General features: G+C 42.4%; 1 protein-coding gene across 4 annotated transcripts; it reads right to left on the minus strand.

The window, feature by feature from the left end:
- Nucleotides 1–1772: 1772 nt before the first annotated feature.
- si:ch1073-335m2.2 (msx2-interacting protein) lies at nucleotides 1773–23756 on the minus strand. Of its 4 annotated transcripts, none has more exons than XM_004086141.5 (15): nucleotides 23380–23756; nucleotides 22111–22425; nucleotides 16082–16555; nucleotides 15789–15943; nucleotides 12482–12682; nucleotides 12237–12388; nucleotides 12037–12162; nucleotides 11828–11941; nucleotides 11625–11738; nucleotides 11443–11543; nucleotides 4199–11330; nucleotides 3385–3453; nucleotides 3102–3296; nucleotides 2865–3023; nucleotides 1773–2370 (listed from the first exon to the last, which is right to left on the minus strand). In XM_004086141.5, exons 1-15 carry the CDS (start codon nucleotides 23460–23462, stop codon nucleotides 2239–2241), a joined length of 9522 nt encoding a protein of 3173 aa, XP_004086189.1. In that variant the 5' UTR covers nucleotides 23463–23756; the 3' UTR covers nucleotides 1773–2238. The 4 variants fall into 4 exon arrangements, with proteins under 4 accessions (XP_004086189.1, XP_011492871.1, XP_078802952.1 ...); XM_011494569.4 differs by having other exon boundaries at nucleotides 16082–16552; nucleotides 23380–23755; XM_078946826.1 differs by having other exon boundaries at nucleotides 20576–22425; nucleotides 23380–23638.
- Nucleotides 23757–23825: the final 69 nt, after the last annotated feature.

The following is a 23825-nucleotide window of genomic DNA, read 5'->3' on the forward strand; positions in this document are numbered from 1 at the left end:
TTCCATTGACGTGTTCTCCCTACCATGACAAAGGTGGATAAAGGTGGAAAGATTTCATGTAATCCATGGACACCAGTGAAGATCACAAATCATTGAAGAAAAAATGTTCAGAGCATTGTCTAGTGCAGGGGTCGGGAACCTTTTTGGCCAAGAGAGCCATAAACGCCACATATTTTTAAATGTAATTTCGAAAGAGCCATACAATAATGTAGTGTCCTTTTCCCACACGGAGACTTAACCTCTTTTAAGGTTCTTTATTCTGGTTAATGCAGGCTGTAACAAATGCCGTAAATTAATTCAGCAGCTCCTGAATCTCTCCCGCCGAGACGAGAGCGCTTCTCCCAACTTTATATTCCCCCCTCCCGCTCCAGCCCTCCCATTTCCCTTATTCGGCCCATAGCTGAACCCCATTGGTCCAAACTACCTAACAACAGGCTGAGCGACAGAAGTAAGAGCCAATCAGATCTCTGCTTGATGCGTTCAAGGAACTCCAGAACTTTTAACGCGGCCCAACAGCCAAGTTAAACTCAGTCCGCTACAATATGTTTAAAACTAAATATTCAAGTGAATGTGTGCATTTGATATAATTTCAACACTTTTAAAGTACAATAAGTCTGTGGATTATTTTTAATAACATTGTTATGCTGTTGCTAATAAATGATGAGTATTTCTCGTGGTAGTTTTGTTGATGGTCTAGTCTGGTTGATACGTGGTGAGTTTCTGCTTCATGCAGGTGTTGAGACTTTAACGTGATCATAGGTCTGAATGTTCTGTAAATGTGAGACAGACTGATCACATGCAGACGCGGAGCCAAACACACACACTCACACGCTGCAGTGAGTGACGGGCAGCAGGTTTTATGTTTTTACAATCCCTGCGCGGTTCACCTTACTGACCGAGCCCACAACTCCACCCCCACCCTCTGCTTTCTCCCTCTCAGTCACATCCCGTCCCCGCTACTGCGCGCTCTTTCTCAGAGACGGGGGCGCGCAGTTTTAGGCACGTCAATTCACAGGTTTCCGGCTGGTACAAACTCTGTGAAATAATAGATAAAAGTAAAGTGATAATGCTGGCGCAGATCCTTCTCTCCAAGCACCGCTACTACTGTGCGCCTCTGCCATCGCATCGCGCCCGAGAAGGACTGGTCTAATGAAAAAGAAAAAATTAAAAATGTGTCTGCGAGCCACATGTGACCATCAAAAGAGCCATATGGCTCGCGAGCCATAGGTTCCCGACCCCTGGTCTAGTGGGTCTAGATGACCCCACAAGACAGCACAAGGGTTAGCATGCACACAGCAATAATTGGACTTTTGTGCAACTTCTGTAATAGAATAAAAACAATTTAAAAAAAGGGTAACAACTCCATCAAGTGAGCTGGGAAGAATAGATTTAAAGAAAAGGATTATTTGTAACATTTTTTTGCAGTTTCTTTATTTGAGTTACAAAATATGAAGTGCCATCAGCAGACTCCTTGAGTTACAAGTATTTACACCCAAAAATTAAAGGATCCATCTAAATTCCCACTCTGCATTCTTACATCCCACAGTTAAAGTCTCTGTTAAGTTGTACAAGTTCCACTGATGTTTAAATATTTAAAATATTTACAAAGTCCCGTATTCAAAATCTCCCAAATGGTACTGTGGCTTGTTGAAGGCGGATGATGACGGTGGCAGCGGCAGTAGTGCGAGGAAAGGGGGTGGAGCTGGGGGGCTGTCACGTGACGGGCACTCATGATTTACACGTCCGACTGAGAAAAAGCCACAGGGAGGAAGTCTGTATAGAACTATTTAAAAATCACAAAGTGAAATGTCTGGAGCCGTCGCAAAACGACAGCTCCTTCCAATTAACATGACGATCACAAAAAACAAAAAAAAAAAACAGAATGGGCCACAATGTTTTGCTCAGACATCTTGATTTTGTCTTCAGAGCATTTCCATACACAAAAATAAAACTTCAATAAATAAAAAATACAGCAGAAAATGGTCAAGTAAGACTCATTCTGGTTTGTTCCATCCCTGAGTTTTTTCTTTTTTTTTTTGAGAAGGACAAATATACCAGACAGGAGTAACGGAAACAAAAAAGAAAAAAAAAGATCGTTGACAAAAACAAAAAGGTTGACAGGGAATTTCTAGGGTGAGCCCCATCAACTTCATTAGAGGGGCAAAAAAAAAGATGTTTTCTGGAGTCCTGAAGATTCTTGGCAAATATCCATCACGGGACTGGTCCCAGCGGCGAGGGTCACACGGAGGTGATGACGATCATGAGGTGAGGAGAAATGCTGGAGATCCTGTTCAGGAGGTCGGGGGCGAGCTGGGACAGGTGGCTTTCAGAAAACTCACAGGGTGGGAAGATTTGAAGCACATAGGCAGGCTGCAAGACACAAACATGGCCATCAGTTCCACATTTCACACTCAGCATGAACCTTTGAACACTTTTAGCTCTACTGCCGACATTCTTTAGACTCCTCAACTGTTGACGCAATTCCTTCTGGCGTGGGGAAGAGCTGCTTTGCGCTGATATGCAACACTTAAGATATTCATCTATTGGAGTTGCGTTAATTGTTTAAGTTGTCAAAAAATATGTTGTCACCGCCAACAACAGTACGCATTCGAGCGGCCACCTTCACTGAAATTCCTGTTTGGGGCTGTTCAAAACTCTGGCGTTCACATGAAGCGACGCACATTTGGAGAACAAAAACCACACATCCATAGAACACACATCCAAATGAAGTCAGATCAAACTTTGACCCATCAGGGAATCTTCTTTGTAGTGAAGTATGGATGAGATTCCTTTTAATTCCTTTAATTTTCATTGGAAGTGGTGAAGATGGCGTGCTCATAGCTTTAGCCGTGGTCTCGCCTCACCTGATTGGAACCTGGGTTGGGGATGTTGATGATGCCCGCCGCCAACTTTTTCTGTAAATAATTGATGAACGCGTTTTTAAGAGCTTGAGTTTGTTTGAGGACGTCATCTTGATCGCGTCCACACGGCAGAGCAAGAAGAAGACAGTAATCGCTGTCGCCCTGCAGGGGAGAGAGATGGCAGCTGGTGAGGTTTGAACAAACGCTTCCTCAGTGCAAAGACAAAGACAAGAGGCATACAGTCATTCTCCTGGCTACGCTCTCCAGCTGAGAGGCCTCAAGTCTCATCCTCTGGACGATCCGAAGCAGCGCCCCTCCTTCCTGCATCGGCAGTGATCGGTGACCCAGAGCCTTGTTGCCACAAACAAAGTGCAGCTGGACGGCAGCGGTGTCGTTTTTCAGAGCAAGCAGGCCTTGCCACACGATGGGATACTTCTGTTTAAACCACACACACAAAGAGGCAGGTCAGGTAAACACTAGATTCTGATGACCTCTAGGCATGACTTCAGCCATAGGTTTTTACCGTGAGCAGCTGCACCATATTAACGGGCTGGGTTGCCTTGTCATCTGGTTTGGTTTGCAGCTCTGCACCCTTCAAAGGTAAGTCAAAAGGGACGGCGTCATAATCATCACACACAAACCAGAGGAACACATGCAACTCCAAGCAGACCGGTTTTCCATGAACTACAAACATTTCAGTTAACATCCTCAGAAATGTAAGAATTCAACTTATTTACCACAAATGCAGGCGAACTGTGCAAGGATCAGCACCTTCTTACATCAGCCATAAACAATTCTACCATCTGCTTTAAAGCGATTTAACAAATACATTTTTGAGGTCCATCTTCTAAGGGGAAAACAGGCCTACATTACACTCCAGCAACTGCACTTAGATTTATTATCCAGTAACATTAAAGCAGAATTTGATCCAATTCAAGAAAACAATCAGACTTTACTTTAAAGCCCCACACAGAAGAAAATGGTGTCTTTGGTGTCTTTACTGCGTTATTGTGGCACTTTTCTGATGGAGGACATACATTAAAAAAACAGCATCATCATAAAAGACCACTGGGAACACTTAAAAAATAGATCAAAAGATGATCGAAGTGAGACTTCAAAAAATGAAAAATCCCAGTTCATTTATTCAAGTTTGGTGGTGCTGTGAATACTCTTTAGAAAATGGCTAGAAGTCATTCAATCTAGCAGTTAAAGCAACTGATAGAAACAAAAAAAACAGATAATTAATCATATTGTGCCGTAATTTACTAATATCCCCTTCAATTGTTTTTATTAAAAATGTGTTTTCTTTTAAGGACAGATGGGGGGGGGGGACTCACCACTGCCGATGAAGCATTCAGAGGCGGTTGATTGATGCTTCTTGGGTTAGGGTACATTGCTGAATATTCTGGGTAGGGGCCGCCGGGTCCTGGGGGCATTAAAGGAACTCGCTGAGGAGATGTAATTGCTGGCCCAGACTGTCTCATCATTCCATCCTTTGGAAGTGGAGAATGTGGACCCTTGCTTTCCAGAGGCTTCATGTCCTTTTCAGAAACGCCTTTAGCAACAACATGAGCTCGGGGTGATAAAGGAGGTGGTAGAATTTCTTTCATTTGTACAGAGTGAGGGTCTGTGGACGATCGCTCCCCTTGCTGGATGAGCACTCGCATATCTCTTTGTGCCATGTATGTGTCCATCTGAACAGAACTCCTCAAAGAACCACGAGGATCTGGCTGCAGAGTAGCAGATGGCCTTCCTGCTTGGTGGAAGTGTCTGGATTCTTCTTGTTCCCCTTCGTGGCTTCTCAGCGAGCCATGATTGACCTTGAGAACCTTATCTCTGCCAACAGCTTGGGGTGATGAAGGTCGTTGCTGCAAAGCCCCTGACCAGGGAGAGCCAAGAGCATCACTGTGCATCCCATAACTCACCACAGACAAAGGTGGGGTGTTGACTCTAACATCTCCTTGAACGAGGTGTCCATGACTGATTGACTGTGTGACACAGTGAGGGGACATCCTTCCCAGGCCCCCGGGCACACTGTGAGGAGGCATGATAACCGACTGCTCCGGGTGGTGGACTCCAGGAATGTACTGTTGCACCCCAGAAAGGCCACTCGATAACATGACAGAAATGCCCTTAGGAGAAGAGGAGCCTATGGGCGAGGGCACTTTGGTAAACGGAGAGTGGGCATGGCCGGATTTGCGTGGAGATCTGGGCTCCTGTTTGATTCCATGATGCGATGGAGCCCTGTCCCCAGCTGACGGAACAAAACTCACGTGGTTCCCTGGGGGAGAAGGCAAATGGGGGCTAATTGCGGGACTCACGGCAGACGTCCAAGGGGGTTTCGTTCCATCTGTGCAATGTGGATCAGTACTGTCCATTTTCTTTGGATGTTTTAGCTGCAGGTACTCTGGGTGGTAACCCATTACTTGCTGGTTTCCCTGCATTAGACGTTTGACCACTCCTTGAGATGCAGATTGGTAGGCAGAATCCATCTTTTCCAAACAACCGCCTTCTTGTTTAACAGATATGAGAGCTGGTTGTGGTTTTCCATGATGCCCATGGTCTGAGTGTAAGGAAAGCCCCTTTGGGAGTCCTTGCTGAGAATGACCATACATATCCTGTTTGATCTGGGGCATCGACACCAGCTGTTGCGATTCAATGTCTCCTGCTGTTGCTTGAGGGATCTGACTGATTTTTGCACTAATCCTCTGCGGGCCCTCTGTTTTCTGCCCTGAATGGCTCAACACCACCACTCCTTCAGATGTGTTCACCCTAAGACCAGAGCAAGACCCAGCTGGAAGAGTGGGGTTCTCAACTATGAAACGGGAAGCACTTCCACCTTCATCGCCAACAGACGGTCCATGGTACGATCCAATGTCGTCTTTACTAGGCCGATAGGCTGGCTTTGACAGAGCCATGTCTGCACAGGGGTTTGGAATTTTCATGCTAACTTTTTCTTCAGGTTCGGTGGGGTTGCAAAGGCGACTTATGACAGAAGTCGCAGTAGAAGCAATAACAGAGATCCCAGACTTTGTCTCTGGGGATGTAAATGGGGCTGTAGAACGAACAGAAGAGGCCGAATGAGGCGGGACTTTGCTTTCAGGCAGAACTGACTTGTTTTGCACAACCCCTGCATGTGGAACACTGCTCCCAGGGCTTTGATCTCGAAGGTTTGGGAGATTACCAGGAAGTACACCACTATGCTGGAGCGAAGCAGTTTTATGTTTCATAAGAATTTGCCTCAGGTCACTTGTGCCAGGATTAACATCCATACTTCCAGAGTCTGAAGGCAAAGAGTGAACTTCCTTGGCTGGTAACATCACACTGGGTGAAGATGAAATATTTGCGTCTTTAGACTGGTGGGGCCAATCTGGAGGAGAAACAGGAACTCTGATTTGATGAGGTCTGATAGTAGATCTGTTTGCTTGCGGAGACAAAGAGGGGGAACTGCAGTCAGCTGGTAACTGTTGAGGCTTTGGGTACACTGGACTTTTAGACTGGGGAAAGAAAGATTTAAGGTGCTGGCTCTGTTCTTCAGGAGTCTGTGTTGGCCCTGGGTTCACTTCTGCCTTCCGAGTTAAATGCTCAGATTCTGGCTTCCAGGCAGTAGGTGTAATAACAGTAGCAGGTGCTGCTGGAGGGGATTCGGACACAGCCTTTACATCCAAATCTTTCCTCTCAACTGAAGGGGTTGCAAGTTCCTCATTTAAAGGCTGCTCTCCCTTTAATTCCTTTCTCACTTGTTTGAGAACTTTAGAACGTTTGTTGGTTTTTGGTCTTCCCTTAGCCCCCTTTTTGGGGGTATTTAGGACAGTCTCCTCTTCAGGTTCCTCTTCCTTGACAGGATTAACAAATTCTTGCATCTCTGGTTCTGAAGCCAAGTCAGCATTTAGCGGAGTTGCTTGGGGAACAGATACGCTTACCTCCTCAGCAGTTATCGAGTCAATAGCAGCCATTAGTTCGGTCTCACTGGCAGGATTCGATGGTTTTTCTTCCTCTGGATCATTTTTGCCATCTGCAAGTGGGGCAGGTGGTGCTGGTGACTCTGTTGGAAAAGTTGGGTCCGTAAGTTTGGCAATGTTTTCCACCGCCTGCTCCAATTCTTGTTCCTGGGAGATCAAGCTTTTGGACATCTCCAACTCATGCTGGTCTTTTTCTTCATTAGGGCTTTCTTCCCGTGTAACAGTGATCTTTGAGACTTGATCATTCCCATCACCAGTCATTACTTTTTTTGACGCGTCCTCTTGACTTTCCATCTCTTCCTCCCCTAACTGAAGAAGATCTTTCACCTCTGTGACATTAAGTCTAATTTCAAGGTTCTTGAGGGCAGGGGACTTTGGCGTTCTTGTCTGCTTGTTTTTCCCTCTGAAAATCTTATCTTTTTCTGAACAAGACTTCTCTTCGTTGATTGGAGAATCCTTCTCCTTTCCATTAGATTTCACCTCACAAGCTTTTCCCTCAAGCCTCTCTTTGTATTTGCTAAATTCTGTGCCTTCTTTATCTTTCTCACCTTTCATTTGGTCACTTTTTACTGATGAATCTTTATCTGAAGTTGATGAGTTCTCAGTGTCCACATGTGTAAAATGTATTTTTTGATCTTCATTAGCAGTCTCATTGTTGTCTCCTTTTCTTGATGGTTCTGATCCCAGGGCTGAAGCCATCTGATTAGATGAACTCTTTGTAAAAAACAAGGATGCTTTTCCTTTTTCAGATTCATTGGAGTCTGTGTCTTTGTTGTCCACTTTAGGTTTTTCTAAGGTGGTTTTGGTACTCTCTTCACTTTGTCTTCGGTTCTTGGGGGGACGACCCCGCTTTGCTGTGGGAGTTGGAGCAGGTGGCTCCTGTTCAGAACTTTGTTGTACTGAATCTTTATCGACACCTCTCTTTCGTGCAGCGCGTGGCGACTCCGGTATTTCTTTTCCATAACGCACTGGTGCCTCATCTTCAACTGGGGTTGCATAAACAGATTTCACGTTTCTTCTTCTGGCTCTGCCCAATGATATGCTCTGATCAGTATCAGGATCTGACAAATGAATGGGAGACTTGCTTGTTGACTTTGATTCAGCTCTTGGGGACGAGCCACGCTTAAGTTTCTCTTTGTCTATGCGCTCGCTCTTGCGTGTGGCTTGTTTCTCAGAAACCAAAGAAGACACTGAAGCAACTGGAGCCACTGATTGTTTGCCGGTTTTACTTTTAATTCCTTTGGTTTTTTCCTTCTGTGAAAAAACTGGCTCTTTATTTGTGTCACTGTCAGTAAGTATTTGGTCTTTATCGAGTCTCTTTTCTCCTTCAGACTCTAAAGATGTTTTATCAGGGGAACATGTCTTCTCCTTTACTGCATCTAGGTCCTCAACTGCATTAGCTGATGTTGGACTTCTGGCTCCTGAAGCCTCTTCTTTTACTGTCTCAGGAATAACGCCCGACTTGGAAGGGCCAACAAACTCCTCATAAGGACTGCAGAAGAATGCTGGCGCTGACACTGGAGGCTCTGCATCCTCAGAGGAAATGTCACTTTTCTCTTCAGGAAGTGATGGTGGAAGTGCAGGTTCCAAATCAGATTCAGTCTCTACAGGAGGATGAAGTACAGTTTCAACTTGTTCACTTTCTTTAAGCTCTTCTTTTGATTCTTTGACAAAAGGCACAAGAGGACTTGCATCTGTTACTAGGGGTGGCGATACAGATTTCTCGTCTAATTGTGGAGGGGGCCTGAAGACAGGCGGAACTACTACATTGGATGCTGGTTTGGCTTCTGGGATCACTTCCACAACAGGACTGATGGGTTTAATTTCAGCCACTGGCACAGGATCTGTTCGCTCGGGAGACTTTACTGCATTTTGTTCTTTATCTGGAGTTTTTTCTTTTGGGCTTTTTTCTTTGGTTTCCGCTGTACCCCCTTTATCCTCAGGTAGATCTTGAGTCTTGTTTTTCTGTTGCTGAAGTTTTTTGAGCTCCAAAAACCGACTATGAAACAAAACAACTGGCCCCGTTTCAAGTTCTCCATCTGTTCCTTGTTGACATGTTTGTTGACTTAGCATATGCTCAAGCTCTTCGTGTTTGCGCTCAAGGTGCTGAAGTCGTCTAGAATCCAGCTCAAAGACAGCACTGTGAAGGAAGCGAGAAGCAAATAGCTCCCTGCGTTCATGTTCCTCCGGCTTGGGCTCTTCTTTCCTGTCATCAAGTTTATCTTCAGATCCACTTCTGATCTTTTTCTTTTTCATATACCAAGAAGGGGTGGGTTTTGGTGCTACTTCCACTTTCTCTATGTCTTTTGGATGGCGAAAACTTGCAAAATGGGAATCATAATCTAAAAATGACCAGTTATCTTCTCGAGATGAAGAGAGGGATTTTGCGCGCTCTAGTAGAGCCTTTGTGTCAGGGGTGATGGTCTGGTCAAGGGCAAATGAATAGAATTTGTTTTTTTCCAGCTGTGCCAGTTTGGGGTCTGTAAACCTGTCAGTCCTTGGCCTTTCAGAAAAAGGCACGGATGTTGAAGGAGCTGGGGAATGAGGTTTGTTCTCCCGGTCTTCTTCAGAATCTGACCGTACTTCCCCAGGCTCCAAGTCCTGACAAACACCATATTCCAAAGTCTTACGATTGTGAAGGTTTTTACATAGACCTCCGGAGAGACTTAAATTTGGTAACAATACCTGTTTAATTCTGCCCTCCGCCCATCTCTTTTGCTGCTCTTCTTCTATATTATTTGCGTTTGTCTTGTTTACTTGTGTGCTCTGTGTTCTCCTGACCAACAGCTCAAGATCTGGGTTAATTTTCTCATCACTTCGTGATACATCTTTCTGAGGAGCCTCTGTGAAGTCTTCTTCTGCGTGGTGAGAGAGCAGCTGATGTCCTGGAGACGGGGTGCTGTTCCAGTCTGGGTCTTCACTTTTTTGTCTAGAGGTTCTATAGATGCGCTCTTTCTTTATTCCACAGTCTGCCTCGATTTGGTCAGCTTTTTTCAGTTTGTGTGATGGAAAATTATCTGTAACGTCTTCCGGTGGTTTACCAACTTCATGCACAAGACTGCGATGTTCCAAGTCCTCACTTTCATTTCTCTGAGGACTAAGTGGCTTGTTAAGCTTGTCAGACTCGCGCTGCTGCTGCAATCGTCTGTTCTGCTCCATTTGTTTGCGGTAACTCTGAGAGAGATCAATATCAATATGATCTTCTTTGTTCTTTATACTTCTATTAGATTCGGCATTCTGACCAAGTTTGAATAAAGCATGGGGGTCTTGTTCTCTGGCACCACTTTCAACCAAGTTGCTTTCTTGTGAAAACCTTCTAGAGGAACTGCTGCCTGTATTGTGTTTCAATCCCTGTGTGTCCACAGATCCATCCGATTTCTCTTTTGGCAACCCAAGTTCATCCAAGCTGTTTTTTTGAGTACCACTTTTGTCCATTTTAGGCCTTGGCTCTCTGCGTTGTGAATCTTTGTGTTTGTCGGGGTCTGACTCTTTCACGTAGGAAGAACTGGCTCCAAACTCAGAGGACTGGCTGCTCTCCTCTTCCTCATGCTTGCCTCTCTTTTGACGAACTGTTCTTCCAGCAGGATCAGCAAAGCGCCTTTTTCTCGGCGCAAGGCGATCTGACTCTACTGGCAAATCTTTGTCATCACCTCCGGTTTCAGGTTTTGGAGTTTTTTTGGGTCGAGGTTTTCCATCCAACTCAGAATTTTCCCCTTTGCCCATGTCAGATCTCTCACTTTTGGCAGAGTCCTGATAAGCAGTAGTTGTACTTTTAGAGAGTGCATCACCATCGCCCTTGCTTTTCTGCATGTCATGAGCATCCTGGTCAGATCCTTTTACTCTTCCGGACACTCCATCCAAAGCGGTCTCAGGTTCAGTTTCAGGCAATGGGTTGGAGGGGGATTGAACCTTTGCTTTTCTAGACTTAGTTTTGTCAGTTTTGTCCTTTTCGGGTTTATCTTTGCGTTTTGTGCGTTTTGCTTTCTCTGGCCCTGGTATACGTTCTGGTTGACTGGCCTTCTCGATTTTCGAGGCATGTTCCAACAGATTCTTTTCAGTCTTGTCAAAGTGTGGAGGTGACACTGAGCTTACACTTCCACTCCTCTCAGATGACTGACTGTAAACCCGCCGTTCAGGGTCTCTGGGAGCACGGTCGGACGGTGAAGGCGATACAGTGGGAGTGATGGGTCTCCTGGAATGAGATGGGCTCCACCTGCTTCGATCAGCTTCAAAGCGCTCTCGTTCCCGTTCTCGCTCTCTTTGTATGTACGTGTATTTTCTGATGTCCTGCTCAAACGGATCTCGGTAGTCTCTGTAGTCTCTAGGATCTTCATGGTAACGCGGGTCAAAGTGTTCGCCCTGATAGTGTTCCAGTTCCGGAAAGCGTTCTCTGCTGCGTGCGGCGTATTCTCTTCGAGCTTCCTCTGGATAAAGGCCGGGTGTCCTTATGTTTTCATAGTAAGCTCTCTCTGCTGTAAATTCATGATAGGGAGGTCTGCGGTCTTCCCTATGAAGTACATGGAGAGAGAAAGATGGCAATTAGATCATCTCTGTCACTTTTTGTGCTTAAACTGAGAACAGATGATAGTATCCACAATTGGAAAAATGTAGTAATTTACCGCCGTTCAGGTGGAATTTCATAAAAGTCTCTAATGTCTTGACCAGAAGCTTGCATAGAGCGATAAAATGCCATCTGACTTTCCTGGCTTGCAAAATCAACCTGTGACAGATATTCAAAATGATTAAATACACAAAAGCATAAAAGGTAAACTCCAAATTTAAATAAATGAATTTGTTTAACCTTTATTTTGTTGCCACCGATCTTCCAGCCTTTGGTCTCTCTCACAGCTGCCTGAGCAAAATCTGTGTTGTTGTACAAGATAAGGGCCATCCCCTTTAATCTATCAAACACAACCTGTGAAAAGAAAATAAAAATACAACATTTTGTTACAACAAATAAAAGTTGAAAAGAGTGGAAATACAAATGTTTAAAGACAAAATTACCTTAACTACATGTCCATATCGGCAGAAGTGGCGTGTGAGGTACTGTTCTGTAATGTTAGGTGCCAAACCATCGAGCCAAACGCATGTTGTTGGCATACTCTTCCCAAAGCCAAGCTTCAAGAAAAACAGATCATTTTAATCAGACAAATAGAACACAACACACGCATAGGTCTGAGGGGAGTTGAAATGCTGACTTGTTAAAATTTCACCTTCAGTCTGTTGCTTCCCAGATATTCTCCATCCATCTTCTTAATAGCCTTACAAACACTGGCAATGTCGGAATATTGTACAAAGGCATACTGGGGAACTCCATTCACTTTCTTAATGTCGATGTCCTAAAGCAGAGAAAGAGATGAACATAGAGTATTGTGCATAATAAAATCTACACGTCCACTCAATTACGACTTACCACAATTTCCCCAAAGCGCTGAAAAATGTCGAGGAGTTGCTGATAGCTGGTGGTCTTCTCAAGGTTTCCTATGAAGAGTGTTCTTGTGGCTTTTGGGTGGAACTCATCTATTCGTCCATCCAAGGGCCTGAACTCATTTTCACTCTCTGTTTCTGAGGAAAAGGGAAGGTTTGTCAAGTAACCCCTTTGGAATTGCAACTTTGATCAGAGAAATAATGATAGGACATATAAAAGTAGTCACTTACCAGGGCCATTCCAAGCAGTGACCTCAATAAGCATGCCAAAGAAGAGTTTTCCTTTTGAGACGCTAAGGGCCTTCTCCTGATCTTCTTGCTGTCTGAAGAACACCAAACCATAACGGTCTTCTGACGCTCCATGGATCTGTACCGAGGTCACCTTTCCATACTTCTTGAATTCATGGAAGAGTCCATCTTTCAAACTTGTGTCTGTAAAGGAAATATGGATTCCTATCATTCCTACACCAAGCAGCGTGACCAGTTTCAAACATTTTTTGTTTATTTAAAATCCAATTGTCTTTATTCAAATATTAAGATTTCATTTGTGATAAATCTAAACACTCCTAAAGATATGGACAGGTAAATGCTATGGGTATGTCACTGGAGCCCCAAATTGATCCACACCCAGCTGTAATGTTGTTCTTGGTGTCATTAGGGGGCAGTGATGCAACAAAACAGTTTGAACTGCTATGACAAACTGTAGGAAGACAATATTATTACCAAGTTCAAGTAAAATGTTAAAATAATGCTGTCTGTTTCCTGATGAAACCAATGTACTAGAAATACATAAAGCCAACCAAAACCATCAACACATCACCTGAATAATAAAGCCAGATGCTGTGAAAACTGTCAGCTGGGACTCGTACTACAGAACAAATCATTTAAACACTGAGGACCATTTTTGAACTTTTCATGTGGGTTATATGTCTCCTGACTTGAGTCTGCAGGCAGCCCACAAATGCCCCTCGACCCCCCACACATCCAGATCAGTTATGACTCTCTCTGGTCTGCCTTTTTATTCAGTAAAATACAAATAAGGAAAGTAAAAGCTGCTGTCACTTTTGTACTTACACTGTTACTTTTGTAACAGAGATGGACATTCTCTTCAAACATTTGTAACAAAAACAAACACCTAAAACAACAAAAAAGACGATGTGAAAACTTTGAAGGATTTTATCTGCCAAAGTGAAATTTGTTTTTTGATCATAAGATAGATGGAAAATGAAAACAACTAAAATGTATATAATGTATATAATAATTAATGTATTATTAATTAGAATTATTAATTCATTAGCTTAAAATACACAAAGTTTTTGTAGAAGTGACTGCTGCCTTTTGACACCAAGATCAATGTCTTAAAAAATAATTTTTCTGAAGCAACAGCAGCAACTGGAGACCAATGTGGAGAGGCACAAAAACCCTTAACTAGTGACGCACCACAACCGATACCTGCCCCTTGTAGCCGATACCTATACTCAACCAATATTTTTTTTACATACTTAAGAAAGAAATATGTGTAAGTACAAAGTAACAGCAGATGGGTCTTATGTATTCCAACAAATTTGCAGAACTAGTTTTAACTGCAAATATATTGAACAACAGATAATACAAACACTTTTTAGCCTCGTCAGTCTGTAATACATATGTGTACAGAGAAAGTGCATTTCAATGGTCATAACAACTGCTAAGCCTTAAACTGAGCAATGTAACAAGTACATTTCTCAATTCAAATAATGACCAATATAACATGCAAAAGAAATAGCTTAATCTTAAAGTGTAAAAATTATTGCTTTGTTTTAAACTGAAGTGCAAAAAAATAACTATGAAGTCTTAGCATTTGTTATGACCATTGAAATGCACTCTCTGTTCACAGGTGTGTTCACAAATGTATGGCAGACTGTAAAGGGAAACAGGTGTCTGAAAAGTAACGGCGGCTGGGTATTTCATAACGTGTCTCGAGAATACTTTATCAGCTGCTGAAAACTTAAGTTCTCCACGATAGAGAACACCTGGTCAGCACATGCCATTAGTTCCATAATTTTGTTGGTTATCTCGTTAATTCGTGGGTCATTCTTGTTTAGTTTTTTACACTAATCAAACGCTTTGGCAATGGTCAGATGCTTTCTGTTTTTTCAGAATGAGCACTAGCGCTAGCAATGACGGCAGCTTCATATTCTTTCCACACAGTGCGGTGGTGATTTTTTTTTTTTGGCTTGTGAGATCTGTTTTGTTAAAACTTGACCTTTTTTCCCTCCCTGTGACACTTCTGTTGAACAAATTTAGCAAACAGTGAGTGTGGTTGGTCTCAGACACGGCAAAATAAGCTCACACAGTTTAGAGCTGCGCTATGGTGCAGACAGAGATCCTAGCGCAGGCGCTGAGACGTGACATAATCTACATGCGACAGAAGCTTGCAGGATGGGCGGGGTGAGCAGACAAGTCGTAAGTACCCGTGCGGACACAAGTTAATACAGAAGTGGTGAGTGAGGGAGTGGCAGCAGTTTAAGCTTTTAGTTAATGGTCCATTTTATCAGCAATTTTTGCTTCTTATCGGAATTATCAGCACAACGTCAAACTGTCTGATCTCGGCCAATAATTATCTGTAACCGATAATATCGTGCTACCCCGCTCTTAACAAAGTTACTATGGAAATGTTTGCAACTCGTTAGCTTGCTTTATTGCAGCATTTCTTGAAATAGTTGAGGACAGGTCATTAGGTGGATATATGAAAGCTAGAAGAGATTGCCTAACAAGTTTAAGTAATTTGGAGTGAGCGTTTTTGGTAAATGACGTACACTTATATGGCGCTTTTCTACTTTCTTTGAAGGCCCAAAGCGCTTTAAAGTCACAGAACCATTCACCCATTCATACAATGATGTGTGGCGCCAACCCTCCATCAGAGATGGAGGATGTACCAGAGGTGGAAGGTGGGGTTCTGTGTCTTGCACAAGGACACCTCGACGGACGGGAGGCAAGGCGGGAATCAAACCTGCAATATTCCAATCTGAGGTTGACTGCCCTACCACGGCCACCTGTTTTTGACTTGATGTCATTACGAAAAGAGAGGAATCCTGAAAAGGCTCAAGGAAATCAATGATGATAACAAACTGGACTATGCACCATCAGTTGTCAAAGGGATTTCACCAAAATCTAGGCAGCTTTTATGAAAAGGTTGTGGACAACTACCTAAAAACGTCTAAACTGTGTGAGCCAATTTTACGAAAGCAACATAAAAGACAAATGCAAGCAAGTTCAACACTTTTCTGGCTTGTAAGTAAAATATTTAAATGATATTTAGCATTTCAACCTAGTCACAACAACAAATGTTTTGTAACTTTACTGTCAAACACGCAAACATACAAGTATTTCTGGTTTTCAGTGGCAGTTGTAAATACAGTACTGCATACTCAGACTTAAAAAGGCAGGTACATGAAAAACCTGAGCTTAACTAGATCTAAATGACCAAAATGGAACAACACTTATCTTTTTAAAGACGACAAGAGTTTACCATTAAAGTATTTTAAAAATAGCTCACCTGTAGAGCGTACTGGTAGATTTTGTACTTTGATTCCAAAGCTTCTCCGCGGCTCATCAGAATCGAGTACCATAGCTGACTGAGGAGGAGCGTGTGCAGCAGATGACTGAACAGAGCGTGCTTGAGATCCATCACTGGAGCTGCTGTTGGAATCACTGCCACAGAAAGGAGGAGACAATGATCCCTCGTTGGACGATGTAGATGCACAAAAAACACAAGGCAATCTTCTCCATAGGGTAAAACACATCAGTCAAGTCTAATGTAACAGAGCATTAGCAAAAGCAATGTTATACCTGTCACTGCCTGTGCTGCTGGTGCTGCTGACAGAGTCGGAGCTTGAAGATCTGCTGTGGGATCGTGATCTTGGGCCTCTTCCAGGGGACAAAGTGGTCCTTTTAGGGGAATGAGGGGTTTTGGAAGTTTGTCCTGTAGTCCGCTGAGGAGACGGATGTCTTGACTGCGAGGAATGAGATGATCGGCTTCGGCGATGATAAGTTCGATCAACCCTTCGTCCTCTGTCATCTCTGTATAGGTCACGCCTTGTTGAATTAGTAAGAGTGAATGGGTCTCGTATCCTAGAGTCAAAGTGTGGGTCTGTTGTCTCAAAGCTTCCAGCAATAGCGCTGCTCCCTGGGCCGGCCGTGGCAAACACAGATCGATCCCGATAATAATCAGCGTTGTAGTGACGCTGTCTTTCAAACGTTCCACTGCGATCATGGTGTCCGTATGGGCTGTGATCATATGCACGTTCACGGCTTTCTGAACTACTGTGAATCAAGAAAAGGATGGAGAGATAAAAGAAAGTTAGACGTAATTTAGTTCTTTTATTTTGGAAGAAAAAAATGATTTTAAGAGTTAAGTAAAAACCAGAGGAAACTTGAGTTCCAAACAGACAACACAGGAATGCCACGAGTCATATGGCCATAGAAATGAATGTCCTAAAGAAGCTTGTAACTGTTCTGTTCTGGACCCCACCGCTGGGTAAACAGAAGAGGGTGAACTGCCCTCTGTGACTCTGAAGCTCTTTTCATAGAGCAAAGATATAGAGGGTGTACACGTGACGCCACAAGCTAGTAGTTACAATGCGTGGTGACATGTTGGATGGAAATATTATGGCAACAGAAACTATGTTATGTTATAATCCAGATTATCATTTGATTTTTTGTTTTTAATATTTTACTTGAAAACTTGTTGAGACAGGTGGGTTATAACATTATAACATTTAACAAAAAAATTAAATACTCTGTCCGGTCCGTGCAGCTATGAGCTGAACACTGCGAGATAGTCAGAGGGACTAGCTGTTATAGCCCCCAATTTCCAGTTTTTACGGCATGTAAAATAGCTGGCCACAAATTTCGACTTGCATTCCCGGTCATAGGCATTGCACACTGCCTGTAGTAGGGTGCTGATGGAATCTACAGTGAAGCGGGCCTTTTCATTTAATAAGTTGATGTTTCATATTATTATTATTTAGGGCTGCGATAATCATGATCCTCCGTGACCAGACTTTGTGCCATCAGCAGGGAAAATCCCCATCCAAGGTGAAGACATAAGTGTGAGAGCACATCAACCATCTTTGGCGCAATAAAAGTAAACCGAAACTGCAATAAGGATGTTCTAATGCAGCCATGGCACAGACTCCTGTAGTTCTTAGATTCCTGCAGCTCAGTAAACATCGTTTTCAGCAGTTAACGTGTCACCAATTCACTCAGATTTTATTTTGCTGAAGAGTCCTAGATCTTTTCTTTCAGGCAGCAAATCCATTTATGGTAGATTTGGATCATTGACAATTTGAAATGTTCAAAGCATAAAAGGGCTCCATCCGATTAGTAAATGCATAAAGGATTTAATTGATTCGTCAAATAATTCAGGCTGCCATAAGATTGTTTTGACACATTTAAGGATTCCATTTCCATTTCGCTGTCTTTTGCCAATTTGCATATTGCACAGCTTGATATTGCAAAAATATAAATTTGCGATTTATTGTGCAGGCCAAGTTTATATGGTTGGATGAACTATGCAGGTGTTAAGCCACAACTGATTTAGTTATAAATGCAGACTAGAGACAGTGAGCAAGATTCAAATGAATAAATCTGAGTGCACCTTAAAGTTGTTTCAGCCTAAATTGTAACTATTGCTAACTTTGGAAGCTTTAAACACAACTCCAAATGGGTCCAATGACAAGTAATAACCAATATGGAAAAAATTAAAGTTTATAATTTATAAAAATAAAGGTGCATAAAAGAGAGAAAAGTGTCACTTCCACCATTAGATGGAACAATTAGAGAACTATATGTGACCACGAAACTGCCAGAAATATTTTCTTGACCGTTTTTTTCATGAATACTGATTTAAGCGAGATTTTCTTATAACCCAATGCAAAAACTGAACGTCTTACATAAGTAAAATAATCGTAGTTTGTGAAAACATGTCCAAGTGCATCGAAGTTTCTTCCCAAATAAGAATTCCTGGTAGACCATGTTTTTACCCAAATGGCAGATTTTTTTTGCTTACACAAAACGTTTCACTTTCTAAAAATTGTTGTCTTATTTCAAGGGGGCCTATTGTGTTAATGTGAAGCTTGGATCATTCTTCAAAAAGAGTGATTTGTGAAGTCAGACATTGATGGTGGACAGGGAGATCTGGCTCATGTTCTCTGTCTGCTCTAAATCCTTCCAAATGTATTCTGCAGCTGATGTCAGGACTCTCTGTAGACCAGTCAAGTTCTTTCACACCAAACTCGCTCATTTGTGTCTTTATGGACCTTTGCTTCAAGTCAAAATCCGGGTCCACTGCTGAGTGAGGGTCTATTTTCACATAAGCTTGAATGAGATGAAGTTCTTGCACTAAATACCAGAACCAAACCGAAAGTAGTAAATGATGTAAGCTCTGAGAGTTTTTGAGGAGGGAAAAAAGTGCACACTTTAATAGGAGTGAATCCCCAAATTTTAAAATACTTGGTGGACCAGTGCAGTATTGTTAGGAGGAGCTTATGAAAAAAAGGAAATGTGATGGTTGTGAGACTAGGCACGTCTTTATGCAAGTTTTTAGGCCTCAATTATTACTCAAAAATGTTTTTTTTAAAGCCACAAGAAAGCTGTGTAAATAAAGCTGCTGTTTCTTTACAAGACTGCTTATCCAAATGGTTTTCAGAGGCTAAATATGACTTATTGCAGGAATAACTGAGTACATTTTCCATTGTTCTTAAATATTTAACTAGTTATTCCTCTATAGCAAGGGTGGGCAAACAGCGGCCTGGTTCTGGCCCGCCTCCATGTTTGGTCCAGCCCACTGAACATTATCAGAGACCCCTGTTTTTTTTTTATCTGGCCACATGATCAAGACGTGACATTTTATTCCCTCCTACTGCAGTCTGAGCTCCAACCTGAAACCTTCTAAAATCTCTGTCAAACAGAACAGAAGACAGTCTTTCCTTTCTACGTCGCAGTTCATCTTTCCTGGTTTGGCTTGTTCTTTTAGAGCGATTATGCTGCATTTTCTTTAAACAGCGCACCCTGTTCTGTGTCCTGATTGGCTGGAGACCCTGTCAATCAATCTCAGTCCGTGCCGTGTCTCCTGTACAGAAACGCAGAACTCTTCAGATCAGAAATCTCTGATAGCGATCTGATCTTTGTTTTCATTCTAAGATCCTGGACCTAATTTCTAGGAAGGTTTGAGAATTTAAACAAGAGAAAAGTGTGAAAATGTTCATGTCTGTGTGAGAAAAAGTGTATTTATGCAGTGAGGAGTTTTACTGCCATAAACATCTGTAATTAGACTCCGTTGATTTCACTGATCACTGTTATTTTTAGAACGAAACTCCTGCAACAAACGAGGGAACTCTGTAAAAAGGTAACGCAGATATGTGCGTAGCTGCAGCAGAATACATAGAAATTTGCTTTTTCATAATTACTGGATGAGAAACAGACGTGCAGGACACAGCACAGCTACGCAAAACGTGAGACGGGTGAGGAGCTACAGCCCTCAAAGTCTTTATTAGGATTATGACGGGAGAGGACCCACTATTTATTGTTTTTTTGTGTGTGTTTTTATTAATGTATCATTATATTTTCCTGAATTTTTGTCTTTGAAAATCATAGTGTGTTATTTGTTTTATTTCATAAATAATGTTTTTTTTTATTCATTTATTTTAGTAACCCTTGTGCTATTTTAGATGACCCCCCCCTTACATTGACATGTTCTCCCTACCATGACAAAGGTGGATAAAGGTGGAAAGATTTCATGTAATCCATGGACACCAGTGAAGATCACAAATCATTGAAGAAAAAAGGTTCAGAGCACTGTCTAGTGGGTCTAGATGACCCAACTCCCAAAGGTAAAGTGCCTAGAATAGCACAAGGGTTAAAAGGATTATGAATGAATGAAACTTTATCCATACAGCACTTTACAACTCCTTGAAGGTACCAAAGGGCTTCACAATAAAAAAAATGATCTAAAACGGGAATAAAAGTTTCAAACTAAAAACTCTAGAATAATCTGTTTTAGAATATAATTTTCATTCCAAAGGTTTTCATCTACATTCCATGTTATATCATTCTCACTCCACGCATCTCCTCCTGGTCCGGCCCTTCTATCGAAATTTAGAACCCAATGTGGCCCAATGGGAGTTAGAATAACCCCTGCTCTATTGGAAGTAAAACAAACCTTCATTCCCCTTTGCATCAAATTATTTAACACATTGAAATTAAGCTCTAAATTAATATCACATAAAGAACCCAACATCCATGTGTGTGTAAATATAGATGCAAATTTAGAGCAATACCAACCTTTTTGAAAAGAAGTTACTGACACTAATCCAAATAAAATATAGGTGGTAAGAACGCAAGACCTTGAATTAAAAGCCACATGGGGGGAAAAAGTTTTTTAAAAAGGAAAAAAACTGAAAGAAAAAGAAAAATCAACTGATTTGAGTTGGATAAAAAGGATTCTCCTGAGCGGCATCGTACATTATCTTCAAAATACAGAGAAGCGGGCCAGCATTGATGAATAATCCACAATGGGGTTACTGAATTCTCTTCAACAAATGGAGGGAAAGGGAAAACAAAAGAATACAAAAGTGGGCTTCTTAACAAATTTAAAGGCACAAAAAATGGAAGACAAAATCTCAAATTGACATGCTTTTCTTTTGGGGACAAAAATGGAAATTCAAAAATATTTAGCAGGTTCCAGGTGAAAAAAAGTATTCCATTGACTGACATTTTAGTGATTTCATTTTTTAAATGAGTCAAAAACGTCACACAACATAAAATCCTCAACGACTATTACATAATTCCATAATCCGTGGATCTTTTTTGGCAAAAATATCCATTTGTAGAATAGTATCAGGTTAGCCTAAACGTTGCCTTACGTTTCCTCTACGTACTGGAGAACTCTTATTTCTCTCGGGCAGCGCAGTTACATCCACACTCGAGTAATCCCAATCAGTGAAAACTAGATCTATCCACATTGTGGTCCAGTACATCCATCTTTGGGGGGTTTATAAGTAACATCCAGGAAGGTTACAGCCTTTCTTTCTTCGTCGGTCTTTAGGTAATAACGTCGGAGCGGGCGTAACTCCAAACACTTTACTAGTCGGCTGCTTGAATCTTGTGTCTCCTTGTAAGATCTTCAATCTGCTTTCACGCTCAGACAAAAGTACCTATGCAACTCTAAAATTAAATACATTACTTGGAGCTTATTCTCTAAATCATTCTTTCTTGGGATGAATAATGACGAGAACGGCAGCTTCAATCCAAACTTAAAATCCAGCACAGAGTATCCGTGGATGGGGAGAAAAAGAGGAAAATTGTATCAAAATAAAAATGGTAGTCCAACCACCTGCTGTTGCCATGAGGGAAAAAAATGGCAAGGCCAAGTTGGAAGTTTCCCTTCAAGAATGGATTCTTCAGGGACAAGTACATCCTTTACTTCCAGCTTCAAGCATATCCGGGCAAAAAAAAAAATACTGAAGAAATTCCACGTTGATTAAAAAAAAAAACATATCCAAAAGCTCCCCACGGTAGTTTCCCATAACATAAATCCAGAACTCACCAGGATATTCCTCACAGATGTAATATCCAAACCAGATGTCAAACTTTGATAAAAAGTTACCTTAGAGAATGATCATGTGTGGTTACTTTACTTAATAATCCAAGCGTAATGCAAGTCTGGCAGTATGAAGAGTGGAGAGATCCCTAGATTACCTTTGTGTAACCCCTGGAGTGATGAATCCCTGACGAATAACCCACTATGTGTTTAGGTTTAGACCTACATGATGGCAAGAATGCCCTGGATTTTTTTGGGGGACGCCGTGTCCACTTACCCATCTATTCTTCTTTCATAGCGTCCCTCTCTGGTGTGAAGGGACACAGGTGGACCAAACACGGGCCCAACTGTTCCCCTAGAGAATCCAGTAACGTCTCGACTGCTCGAAGGGGAGCTATCTTCAAGGCCTCGCACAGCACTAGGCACTGACCCCGGCTCATTGTAGTCGGTCCGGAGGTCCCTGTCTCCCATCTTGTTGACGGCATTGTGAGCCTTCTGAGCACTTTTGATATCCACAAAATCCACGAAGGCAGCAACACCGCCCTCTGACCCTCGCTTTCGCAGAACTTTAACGCTCTCCACTCGGCCATACCTGGAGGAGAGTTGGAATGGAATCATCGGAAGAACAGAAACACAATCATAATCACAATCCAAAGGGGTGGGATCAGACCACAAAAGCAAAGCAGTGTGGTTATAAAATATTCAGCACACTGTGAATATCCCAGCGTTCCTATTTCCGTGCATGAAAGCATCGCAGTGAAAAAACACTACACATAAATGTGCATCCAAACTGGACACAAACAACAAAAATAACATGTTTAAGCTGTGTTGTGCATTTAGGTTTGTTTGACAAATGAATTTTCCTTACGCAGCAAATGACGCCGTATATCCTGACGTCAATGGCTAATAAACCATACACGAATGATCAAAAATAAAAAAAACAAAGGGCTATTCACACAGCTAACGTGAAAATTCATGGCAAACAACAAGAAAAAAACACATTTTATCACAACGACGAACTTACAAATGCTCAACAACTCGCTAACATTTTGTTATAAGCACAGTTAGCTTGCAAACTCCACGACGATAAGATATTTCAATTTTAGCAAATAAATCGTTTAATGAGGGAAATATAGGATTTATATGTTATTGGAATGGGGGGGAAAAGAAGTAACGGGTTCGTTGTTATTTTTTAACTAACTCCGTAGCTGACGTTAGCTACATTTGGGCTTGATCACGAAAACGTCTCCACTTTCCCACAAAATGGTTGGCTGGGTGGTAGCTCGGTGGCTAGCGTCCCCAGCTATCAGCCTGTCGAGCTAAGCAAAAGTTGGCATTAAAGCTCAACTGATCCGTATTTCAATCCAAGTGGTTTGACTCGGAGGAACAGGCGTTGAATCGCTGCCACGTATTCCACTCAGCACCGGCAGTTACATGTAACTTATTAGAACTTCTACTCAGCCGTGCTAGCACTGCTAGCATGCTAACGATAGGAGTCACAACGCGCGCGGCTCTACACATGCACGGGCTTTCTTTCGTAACCTACCGTTTAAAATGTTCCACGATTTTCTCCTCTCGAACATGTTCGGGTAAATTTCCCACCCAGAGGTGTCTGGTTTCCCGAACCATTTTGGATTTTCCTTCTCCCCTTCAAACACATATGATCTCCCACGTTTCTAATCCCTGCCGGTCGGAATTCCTTTTGCACAAAATGACCGACCGCTGACTCCGTGAACGCTCGAGGCCTGATAGCTGCTGGCTGCCTGCTTAGCTTCAGCTGCTCAGCCCCGATGCACGCTCGTGGACGCGCGCCGGGCTTGTGGACGCGCGCCAGTCAGACTCGTCCCAGGCGCTGTCGGGTACGAGCCTCGTGTCAGCAGTAATGCGCCAAAGTCAGGAGGTTATTTTCTCAAGAAAAACCCGCAGACTTCTTTTTTCTTTTTTAGCGAAAATAACGTTCAGCCATATAAATATATCGTGTCTAACGGAAAA

Source organism: Oryzias latipes, chromosome 5, assembly GCF_053564925.1.
Source record: "Oryzias latipes strain Hd-rR chromosome 5, Olatipes_Hd-rR_3.1".
NCBI lineage: Eukaryota > Metazoa > Chordata > Actinopteri > Beloniformes > Adrianichthyidae > Oryzias > Oryzias latipes.